The sequence below is a fragment of the Silurus meridionalis genome, chromosome 14, assembly GCF_014805685.1.
Source record: "Silurus meridionalis isolate SWU-2019-XX chromosome 14, ASM1480568v1, whole genome shotgun sequence".
NCBI lineage: Eukaryota > Metazoa > Chordata > Actinopteri > Siluriformes > Siluridae > Silurus > Silurus meridionalis.
The window spans coordinates 6,878,436-6,890,959 of NC_060897.1; the positions used below are offsets into that span (position 1 = coordinate 6,878,436).

The 12,524-nt window shown below is 37.2% G+C and overlaps 1 protein-coding gene across 6 annotated transcripts in view; it reads right to left on the reverse strand.

Moving 5' to 3' along the window:
* Positions 1 to 11,589, reverse strand: part of cacnb1 (calcium channel, voltage-dependent, beta 1 subunit) — a 37,781-nt gene extending 26,192 nt beyond the window's left edge. For 3 of the 6 annotated variants that reach the window (XM_046866103.1, XM_046866102.1, XM_046866108.1), the window contains exons 1-2: positions 11,276 to 11,588; positions 4,884 to 4,970 (exon numbers count right to left, since the gene is read on the reverse strand). In XM_046866103.1, the coding sequence (XP_046722059.1) occupies positions 4,884 to 4,970; positions 11,276 to 11,365 (177 nt within the window). In that variant the 5' untranslated portion in view covers positions 11,366 to 11,588. Of the gene's footprint in view, positions 1 to 4,883; positions 4,971 to 11,275 lie in introns of all 6 variants that reach the window. The other 3 variants (XM_046866105.1, XM_046866104.1, XM_046866107.1) reach the window with 2 other exon arrangements.
* Between the last annotated feature and the right edge of the window lie 935 nt (positions 11,590 to 12,524).

The window sequence follows — 12,524 nt, forward strand, 5'->3', positions numbered from 1 at the left end:
CACCTTCTTGTTCTCCCTCTCAAAATAACTCCAGTCTACCACATGGATAGTCTCACTTGTTTTCTTGTCCTTTTATCTAATCTATCAGCCTAACTGTTTGTGTCTATCCATCTGTTTTTCTGCCATCTCTTGCAATATTCAAGACTTCAGTGTGCTGCCTGGAACACCTCCTGGTGGGTGTAAATGTGCCGTAGAAGTAAATATTACACCATAGTTAACGGCATGCATTGTGGATAATTATCAAATAAATATATGTTGATATGAATTATGGTATTTCATGATAAGAAAATCTGACCCAGTTATACTGTTGAGGCTATGTAGATGGTATTAATTATATTATTATATAATCGTATATAGTAGCCAAAATGTGGACAAGAAAGAAAAAAGGGGCAAACAGTTAAATTAAAAAATTTAATAAATATAAACAAACAAATAAATAATTGAATTAATTCTAACAATTGAATTAAGTTTTTTTTTTTTAAAGGTCAAAATAATTATATATGTTCATTGTTTCAAAAAACAACCTAAGGCTAAAAGTAGTGATTTTAATGAGTACATTTAAACATATTCTAGCAATTCATAATTCAAATAATTTTTATACAACTATTGTGCAGAAGTGTTGTAGTTCAGTGGTTAAGGCTCTGGTTTACTAGAACCTGGCTGATTAGAAGGTTAAGGGGTTAAAGCCCCAGTATACAAAGCTGCCACTCCTGGGTCCTTGAGCAAGGCCCATAGCCCACTGTGCTCTAAGGACACTGTGTAATAGCTGACCCTGCATTCTGACCCCCAGCTTCCTTCCTTTGCTGGGATATGTTAAACAAAAAAGTCACTGTGCTGTAATGTATATGTTACAGGTAAAAAAAAAGATATCTTTATGTTGTGATATTTAACCAAATGTCTCATAATTTTGACTAAATATCATTTAAGTGCATTATCTCAAAATACTGGCTTACTGGGCTTTATTTGAATGACTATAAGTAAACTGTTGGTGTCAGCAATTCTGCATTTAACTCAGAACACAGACTAAATATTGTTAAACATATTATTTATAAAGTCTCATTACAATATTTCTGCAGTATCATCTACCCCTCATCTCTTTTTTTTAAGACAACATTTGCATAAGTTCTGCATTATTACAAGGCATATGCAATGGTACTGATAAGTTCTATAAGGTTGAATATCAGAATATTTCTGATATACTGTCACAACCTAGAATGCTTTAAAATAATCTGTAAATGTTGTGACTTTTTTGGTACAAATGTGGGAAAAGCAGGTACCCTCTAGAACAGGCAGTATAGGAAACCCAAATACACACGTAGTTCTCTTCCCAGTTTCTGAGATTCTTTGACCACACAATGGCCATGAGCTAGAAGTTAATTGTGTGATATAAGCTTTGCCCATGGCATAAAAGTTGATGTGATATTTGGTTGTGCAGGTGCTGGCTGCTGGCTATAATTATTCATCAGCCTGTCCTTTATCTGTCTCTTTAGAAAACCTGTACCACTGAACAGGTGAGTGTGTGTCTATGGGTGTGTCTATGTGTGTGTGTGTGTGTGTGTGTGTGTGTGTGTGTGTGTGTGTGTGTGTGTGTGTGTGTTCTTATCTTGGTGGGATGGTGGGAACACACAAATAAAGTATAAACGTATTGGACATTTTTGACACCTTCTGTGGACATTTTTTGTATATTGGTTTATGAGGGTTAGAGTCAAATTTCGCAACACATTAAATTCCTGCATTCACAATTATGTGAATGGAAGGTCCTTTTAAATGTAGACAAGTGTGTGTGTGTGTGTGTGTGTGTGTGTGTGTGTGTGTGTGTGTGTGTGTGTGTGTGTGTGTGTGAGAGAGAGAGAGAGAGAGAGAGAGAGAGAGAGAGAGAGAGAGAGAGAGAGAGAGACAGAGACAGAGAAATAGAGTGTAATTGTGATGTGTAACCCAGACTGTTTTGGGTGCCCAGAGACTTCCATGTTATATTCATGGTCCATTGCACACACAAGCAAGCAAACACACACACACACACACACACACACACACACACTCACACACACAAAAACACACACCAGCTTCATTTCCCTTTGGCACTTCCTACAGAGCAGCATGGGGGAGGCCCTGTCACCATGGTAACCTGGGCCGGTATAGCAGCACTACTGCGAGTGTGTTCATCTTTGTGTACAGACGTGGGTGTGTATTAGACCAGGGCCTACACAGTGTTTTTTCTATGCCATTTTCTGCCAAAGATGGGGGAGCCGCATGTACATATAGTGCACATGCACTCACACAGATCTTGAAAATCAATACCCACTGTAACTGTTTAACCACATAATAGTATGTTTCAGCTCTCATACAGGAAAGGTCTCTACAACCCTGTCTAAGCAGAATAAAGCATTCTTGTATCTCTAGGTCAGTCAGGTTCATGTTAGAGTTATACAAATCTACAGTATCTAAATCTAATTTTATCTGGACAAGAAATGCAAAAAAATACATATAACCTGGATTTTTATACTACATGCAGATCCTATATCACCCTGTTTGTTAAAAAAAATGGCCATTATAGAACCTTCCTAGAATCCTTCATATTAAATTAATTTCGATTCATTTTTATTTGTATAGCACTTTTAACAATCGACATTGTCTCAAAGCAGATTTAGAGATAAAGTGATTATGAAATGTATAAAGAAAAGAATGTATGAGTTTGTTCCTTAAAATTGCAAGTGTACCTAATTAGCAAGCCAGTATAATCATGCCACATATAATCAGATAAAAAAATTTTACTCATGATAACAGGTGGTTCCGCATTATTACAGCAATTCTCTGTTTGGTGATTGAATGTGAATCATCTGCATAAAGCTGGTAAGACGTTTACAGTAATTTGTTGGATATTGCATATGAACTCTATACATGCATCATGTTTCATTTCAATTCAGTTTCATTGTATCGTGCTTTTAACAATAGCCATTGTCGCAAAGCAGCTCTATGTAAATAAATGGATTAAAAATTCATTTATAGATTTATCTCTAATCATTTGACCTTATAAGTTTATCTTTAATAAGTAATCCAGATGTAACATTTATGTTAGCATCTATTACACAAGCTTATGAGCTAAGGAGATGACCTAAGCTACCCCCGATTTTAGTCACTTATAAAACAGCATGTCACGTTTGTCAGAACGTATGTCAGAATGTCACGCTAACTTAACATAGGCACATAAATATATACACTATCATAGACAGGCCTTCTAGTTTAGTGTCAATGCATTGTGTGAAAGGAAAAAACATGCTAAAATAAAATATAATTTATGTTTATGTAAAAATCATGCATTTCTACATTCAATGCAAGCCATGTTTATCGATTAATTTTTCATCACCCCTATACAACCGCATAAGTTTCACCACCATTTTTTATTAATAAGGTTTACACCAATGTACATGATGCAACGCTGTAGGCTAATATGAATTTGATACTATGTGCATTTCTACAGTTGGTTAGATTCCATTGTTTGCCATAGACAGCTCATATGCTACCTAGAGCCCCGTATGATACATTGACTGAGGGCTCTACACCATACATGGATGTAAGGGATACAATAGAATCAATTAATGAATGGAATATACTAAATGACAGATATAAAGAAACATAAAATGTGTTTTAATACTTAGAATAGTTAACATAAAATAGTTGACACACTATTTATTTTTTTTAAGAACGTTACATCACCTAAGGTTGAGGATCCAGACTGGGATCACAAGAGTGGGCGGTGTTTTCTTTTAAGTGGGTGCAAACAAGTTGTTAGATATGAAGCTCGCAGGATAAATACAGAGTTAATTAACGTGTGGCGGGTGGCAGGCCTTAATAATTGCTGGTTCCTGGTTGCAGTGGCTTAAAATAGTTTGCTGGGTGGTTTATATTTTGGAAAACAGAACCAATTAAATTTGTTTTTAAATGTTGTGGGCAGTTTCTTGGACCACTTATATACTCAAATGATGTAGCTTAGTTCAAGGAACTACCAAAGACCAAATTCTGAGAATACTGTTTTCTACATATGGCATTTGTTTTTCAGAGTTTACCAGGTTTTTTAAAGGCACAGAGGTAAGCTTAACATTTAATAATAATAGCAGCAAAAAATGTTTTTAACTATATGAGCTACTATTATAGTGTGAATACGACCAACAAATGCTAGAAAATGACAGTTTGGAAGGACCTACAAATTGACCTATCTATAGATAGGATAACAACTTGTTATGATAAAATATTAATTAAATGTAATTGCTTTGAAAAGCAGTTCAGCTGAATAAATCTCAAAGGGAAGCCTTCTCTGTTTCTGTTCCAGGATCATAAGGATACAGCTTCTGCTAGCACAGTCATGACGCCAAAGACTGCTATGATGTGTTGATGTGTGCGGCATAACCTTTTTCTTTACTTTGTGCATGACTAAAGGAGGTAATGTTCCCTGTGTTGTCCCTGTATTAAAGCAAGGGGGAGACTTCTTATTTTGATACCGCTTGCTGGCGGGCAAATGTCATGCAGCAGGGGCGTGGAAACACACCGAAAGGAAGGAAGCATTTCAGCATGACACGGGAACCTTTCTTTAAAATGTCAAGTCAGTGTGAGGGGCTGAGCTACAGGTGCAGTCTGTATGTAGGTAAAGGAACACGATGTAATGGGAAACAGCAGTAAGATATGCTATTCGGTTAAATAGAGCAAAGCACACTGACACTCTACAGTTCAAAGATTTAGGCTACATGCTCACCTGGTTGTTTTTAGAAATACAAAAATCGGATTTGTTTTTCATGTTCTTTATGACCTGATTGCGTGGGTGTATATGGTTCCATGATGAAATAGCACACACGTGGGCAAGATCCATTGTGGAGCGTTTGTAGACTCACCTGCCGAACAAAGCTGTTTGAAGTTGTGTCGGACGAGGTGCTGCCATCAGATCGCTTAAAACGACTCTTCCTCTTTGCGTATTTCCCCTGAAAGACACAATGTTAGACAGAAAGAGAAATGGTCAGAAATGAGCCTGCAACCCTCAAACACCCAGGTACATGCAAAAAACACTGTCTGTACTCCATGTCCTCTCTTCATGTCCAGATATGATTACTTATGATTACTCATGTCTTCCAGGACACTGTGGGACCCTCTAATTTGATTGGCCTGAACTGTGGCCAATAACCTCCTGGCCCTTGATGAGGCCATGTGCAGCATTTGCAAATGCTAGACTCTGTCGCCATGGAGATCTGAGAAAGGCTAATTGGATTTGGTGGCAATAAAAGACCTTTATGGAACAGATAGTACTGTAGCATCTCTTGCTCTCTCTCTCTCTCTCTCTCTCTCTCTCTCTCTCTCTCTCCTGACACACACACACACACACAACAAAACAAATCACTTCATAATAGAACAATTACACCATTGTTCTTTCTCTTCCTTCTGACACACTCCCACACCTTCTGGCTCGCTTTTGCAGATCTTGAAATGAATGACATGTAGGATTCATCAAAAAGTGGCAAAAAAAATACCAAATAGCCCAGTGATTACTAAATTAGAATGGAAAAGCTCAAATCTGACTCCATTAGGTCCTCTTGCTAGTAAATCACCCTTAAACCAGTACAGAACCTGTTAGGCTATAAAGGAAAACAACCTCAAACAATCTCTTGTAACATTTTTTTGCCTCCTGAAGCAGCAAAATCATCAACAAATGCTGTGTTAATTAATTAACCCTCTGTTACCCATTAATATTGCTATATTTTATTCTAATCACTTTCCCTGCGTTTTCACAGAATTCATGATTATTCTCATTCAAACCAATTCATTCACAGCAAAACCTGTGCCTATTTTTTAATTCAGTAGAAATCTGAATTCGTTATTATGGGTGGAGATGGATGCTGCATATACACATGAAGATCGGATGGGACAAAAGGCCAACCAAATGTCAAGTGAAGGAGGAGGGTTTGTCATTATGGCAATGAGAGATTTCCTGTTGACAACACTCACTGAGTCTAATTGAATATCTGAAAAATGGGGAAGTGGAGTGATGAGGAATTTATTTTAAAAGTTACACAGTGAAACATTAAAACAAGACAAGATGCGAAGGCAAAGAAGAAATAAAAAAGTAAAGAACAGGAAAAAATAGAAGGAGACGAGAGAATAGAACATAAATAGACAAAATTAACAAAAAGGAAGAGAAAAGGAAATGAGATGACAAAAGAGAGGGGAAGAAAAAAATACGGGAGGGTAACCAATAAGACAAAGAGGCCGAAGAAAAGCACAGGAGATTGGAGAATTAAGAAAAGAAAGGAGAGGACACAAAAAGAGAAAAGGCAGGACAGGAGCATTAGAGATGAGAGAATAGAAGGGAAGACAGGAAGAGATGAGTAGAGAAGAGACAGGAGGAAAGAAGAGAAGAGGCTAAAGAAATTGAGACAGGAAGCAAGGAGAGAAGAGTACATATAGAGAGGACAAAAATTGAAGAGATGGCATGACAGGAAAGGATCAAACCTGTACATAATTCTTTTACAGAAAATGTGATATTTTTTTTGTATCTTTGTAAAAATGTTCCAACTCCCAAACAGCAAATGACACAAAGAGGCTCAGACATTCTTCACAATACAAAAATATTAGCATGTGGTGTATAGATCTAAAACGGACGTAAAAGATGTAGGCAGAAAAGAAAACCCTCACGGTGTCCCATTTTCTAATCTTGTATATCATGTCTCATACTGTTTTTCGAGCACTTGTGATTCTGTCCTTATAGTTGCAGTCATGGTTCTTCTGATGACCACAAGCCCATCAATGTTCCAATATTGGCAATCACACACCACAAACATTCCCCTAATCCAACTTACTTTACTACACACTCAGTAATACACAGTCATACACGCATGCACAAGAGCACGTACACATTAACACAACCTGCTTTGTAGTTTCTACCACCTCCTCCTCAGATCTATGTATAGAAATGATTCAGATGGAGCACCTCTCGAAACACACACAGCATTATGTAACATTTGAGGCATAAACATGGATCTAACAATCAGGGACATCACTGAAATATGAGCTTATATACTGACAACAGGATAATCAGAGAACTATTAAGAGAAAAAGTCCTTAAAAGTATGACAAGAAGTTATCTTACATATTACCTGATGCTTGTTGCTTGAAACACATGTTGCTTAATTTTCTTATCTGCGAAAGTGTCATTTCTGGTATAATTCTTTTTGGATTTTTAGTTTTTCTAGCCACCTGTACTGACATTGGCATGGCGGGAGGTACCGAATCAAAAAGATGCTAGTTGTTATCCAATGCCAAGATCACAATGGATAGCAGAGCTTACCTGCAATAACACAGACTTGGGTGATGAAGTATATTATAAAGAAAGCATTGCTATTGGGGGACATTTGTCCATTTATTAGCCAGTAGCAGGCACTTACAATTAGTCAATGTGAGAACATCTCTTCAGATGACTTTCTTTTCACTCAATGAACTACAAGGCCACATAGCATAAATGATTATCAAACAGGTTCACAACCGAGAACATTCTGATTTCTGCCCATAGGTTGATGGGAGCCATCATCTATATCTCACCTCCCTTGATCACACATTGCAAAAGATTTAATTACTAATCTGCTACTATCTAGAGGATTCCTAAACTCATTTTCAGAAGGCTTGTTACCTCATGCCATTTCCCAATTGCCCAGGAAACAACATAAACTATTTTCAGCAAGGATTTTCTGTATTAAAGACAATGTTTTAGATAGAAGAGTTCAGGGCAGGTCTACAAACCCTTCTATCAACATTCAAGCTTTAACGAAAAACCCCCTATCTGTGTATCACATACATATGTTCTGGTAAATTGCCTAAAACAGGATATGTTTGCTGGTTATTTATAAAGTAATACTGCACAAATCATCAGCATACACTCATACACTCAACAATCCCTGACCTATTTTCTTAAGTCTCACCTTTCAGTATGTCTTGAGGTACCTACCCTAAATCTATTTCCATGTTCTGGAGAACTATCAAAGGACCCTGGCATCAGTGAGTGTACAGTGAGAAACCAACTTCAAGGCAGTACTTCTCCAAACGCAATGAGAGGAATGATATAGCATAGGACTATTTTTAACTCTGAATCACTTTTTTTTTGTTAAAGCATTTATTAGTCCAGCACAACACAATGCACAGTTTTGCCATTGTTCCACTCTGATTGTTTATTAAATGTTCATACACTTTGTTGTACGATCACCCTTTTGGCTTATCATTCTTGTTTGTAGTCTTGTGCTTTGCTGTTTTTTTTGTACCCATTTCTGCTCTACAATTTGTAGATTTGGATTGTGTTTGTGTGGCTGTCTGCTTAGAAGCTATCTTCAATGCACATGGATTGCACCGTTATGAATCAAGATTGGCTGTTTGTCAGCTTTTTCTTAATAATACCAATTTATCCATCCAACAACCACAACTGTGAAATGTTGATTCATCCCAAATTACCCACAAATCCTTAGATAATGAGGAAGTTGGAAACAACTAACAAAATATCTACAGAGGGAATTTACTACCATAATCAAATGAGACTTAGATAAAAAAAAATATATTTTTATACACTTTTAGGTTATACACTTTAAAGTTTTTAGCCTGTCCTATACCACACTATAGAGCAACACAAAAAGCCTTAATGCCTATTATAAAGCCTATGCACGGATTCCATAAAACTTCAGCAATAACTATTAACATATTTTTACTTCTGTTCATGATACATATTGTTTAAAATTCATCTGCATGCTTGACGTAGATTGCATTATAGAAATTGATTGACTGTAACATGTGGTGAGCAAAAAACTTTTGTGTTTATTTGTGTGGTTTATTTATGTTTATTCTAGTTTGCCATTTTAGTGTAATAAGTATTCAGAGATTACCATATAAACACACTCTGCTCTGCCTGTACATGCTGAACAATTAAAGCACTGTTGTAGATGATGAGGTTATTTAAATAATAATAAAACAGGCATAGATAAATTAGGATTTTATGATTTGAATGAATCCCTGTGGAGGTATGAAAAATAATTAGGTATGGAGTAGTGTGTCTCACTGAGCTCAAGTGAACTGAAATGATCAATTACTTGGAAGAATATATTTTCCAAAGTTGTTCAACGAAAATGCTTCATGAACATTAAATTGTGTCCAAATCCATCATTGACTTTTTGTCTGTTTTCTCGTTTATGCATTTGGATCTCGCCATTAACCTGATCCTAAAACTTTTAAACAAGCCTTTTCTTCACTACAGCTATGAATTTTGGACTCAATGAAATGGCTTGCACGTGTATGCATTTCAGTGTTTGTCAATACTACTTAAATTTTCAGTGAAAAAAAAATATTTGTCAGCCTTTCAGTCATTTCTTCCACAAAAATGTTGTTGTTATACTTCAGCTGCTTTTGTTAGGGTTCACTACAGCAGATCATTGGCCTCCATATTTGATTTGGCACAGTTTTTAAGCTGGATGCCCTTTTGATGTAATCCTTCCATTTTATCCCAGCTTAGGACTGGCGCTGACAGTGCACAGGCTTGTGCAAGTCTCAGGAGTGGGGCTGGTTCCCTGCTCTGGAACTCAACCTAGTGAGAGCATGGGTTCCTTAGCTGCAAGACCACCAGCAAAGATAATACCATTAAAATACTGATGTAAAATATAAGAGGAAACATTTACAGCATTTGGTAAATGCCTTTATTCAGACTTACACTTAACTGACTTTGCACACTAGGCAATTGATCGTTAAGGGCTCAAGGACCCAGCAGTGGCAGCTTGGTGGTGCTGGGATTTGAACTCACAACCTTCTGACTCAAAGGCTGACATTTTAACCATTAGGCTAACCTTTTTCTTTTCAAATACAGAAGTTAGAATACAAGTTATAACATTTGTTTGCCATCTTGTATTCCATATACAACTCCTCCCAAAGTTACAGTTTTGCAGGAATGGAAACCACATGTTTAGGCAGCAGTTCAGTATTCTATAAATTCCACAATGCGACATTTTAATTCACAAGGTGACAATTCACTATTTGATAAAACCTCTGAATTCATTATGCTACAATAGGATGTGACATGATATGATTAAGTGTAGTCACATCCAATCAATAAGTGACCAGTCTTCTTAGACTTTCCAGATTAATGAACTTGCTAGCATATTAAATTATTAATATCAGTCGCATGCCCTTTTTGTTTTAGAATAATTGATTTGTAATCAATCCTTATTAGTAATGATCAATACACCAATCAATATCATATGACTGATCTAAGGACATGAAAATACTAAAAAAATAAATATTGGTGAGCTTGTATGCCTTTTAAATACAGATTTCAGACAATACATTTATATTTTATTATGAGGTGATTCTGATGCTTGCCTATTTCAGAAAGTTCAAGTCAAGTCAAGGAAAGTCAGATTTGGGATGGCAGGTAAATATACAAGCTCATTTCCTGGTTTTAACATGTCTAAGGAAGTGTGTGTGTGTGTGTGTGTGTGTGTGTGTATACACAACTACGCTTTCCGGTGCACGTGGGCGTGGTTATAATAAAGCCCGAATAATGAATGACATCATTCCTCGGTCTAGAAACGCGACCAGAATCTCTATCTAATTCTCTAAATTAATTGTATTCCTTTTATTTAATGACTTGAAAAGGACTAAAGAAAAGTACAAGGTATTTAGAAGTAATTATAAGTATTTACATGGCTGAGATTTGTGAGGTTTAGAATATAAATCTGAATATAGATTAATACTTTCAAAAGCAACAAAAACCAACCAACCAAAAAAAAAATCAACATCATGGAAAAATATATGTAGTTATACCTATACTATAGATAGCACGGATATAAAGAAATAAAAAATAACCACATTGGTATACAGTATATAACGGTGTTATGCAACAGGAAGCCGAAAAGAAATGAAATATAAATTAAAAAAGGGGGATTTGAGATATCACAAGCCCATTTGGAGCTTAGTGATGATTCATTACTAACACTCACAATTCGTTTATTATTATTAATACTGGATATGCAAACACACAACGGAGTTGATTTTCTGCTGAAGATAAAAAAAAAGAACCCACACACACCCCAGAAGATGGTGACTGGTGAATCTTGTTGTCTATAATAAATTCTTATAATAAAGTGACGTGAATCTCGGATTTAAAGCCCATTTCCGCACGTGCACACCAAAGTGTTTGTGTGCACGCAGCAGGTGTGAGGTGTGTGTGTTTGTTTTCTCTCGCCGTCCCCCCCCTCTTGCTCCTTACCTGCGCGTGCGAGCCGTGGTGGTCGAACATGTCCATCTGGATTTCCTGTGTCGAGGTGGAAGGCGTCCTGGACATCCCTTTCTGTACCATTTAATTTCCAGCCTCAGCAACCGTGTGTTATCTGACGTTTTGCTTTTCAGTGCGCTACGTTGTCTTGTCTCTGTGCGTGCTCATTGTCAAAACCATTTTGTTTCACGTTCGTTTTTTTTTTTTTCCCCCACGCAGATATTACCAACCGTACAGCGCTCCTCTTGCGCGCGCGCTGTCGGTGCGCTCTCTCTCCGTCACACACACACATATACACACACACCGAGCTCGAGCCTGCCGTCGTTACGATGACTGGCCACGCCTCGTCTTTTCTCCTCCCAGCCAGGATACAGCACCCCTGGAGCACAGAGGGTTAAGGGCTTTGCAAAAGGGACCAAGAGTGGCAGTTTGATGATACTAAAGCTTGAACCCCCAACCTACCAATCAATACTCCATAACCTTAACCAATGAGCCACTTCTTTCCTACTCCCTAAGGTCCATGTCCTATATCAGGATGGAGGCTGTTGGTCCCCAAGCATCAGTTCATCTTTCTCCATTCTTGGTAAAACAATATTGTTTGGAACATCCTTGTTCTGACAGGAGTAAAAACCTGGTGTGGTCTTCTATCATTGCAGGACATCCACCCTAAGAATAGTGTTGCTTTTCTGCTCACCATGGTTGTAAAGAGCGATTATTCACGTCACTGTCTATACAACTGATTCTATAACCTTCCTACGCTCTTCTCCTCTGATCTCATCTGAAACTCAATAGATCAGATGTGCCCAGAGATGGGATATAATCAAGTGCAAATACTTTGTTACTGTACTTAAGTAGATTTTTCTGGTATCAGTACTTCGCTTCACTGTTTTTCACTTTCACTCAGTCATTTTATTTCACACAAATATCTGTATTTTTCGACTTCTTACATTTTCGAAACAGACTCGTTACTCGTCAATATTTTTTCTTTTTCTCGCTTCGTTTTCAGCCCATTAAGCTTTTTCTTGTGGCTTTTTCAACCTGCTACTGGATGGATCATTTCCTGGCTATCACGCACCACAGATGTAGGCTAGCCTATGAAGCTAACAACTAGCAAGGCAGAAGGCAACAAGAAATATGGTTAACGTGGATGTAAACATGACTGAGAACACATTAATTCCTAATTACCTGCTCATCATCATTAGCTTTGCTTTGCTTATATTCTATATGGTGGTTGTTCAGCCTG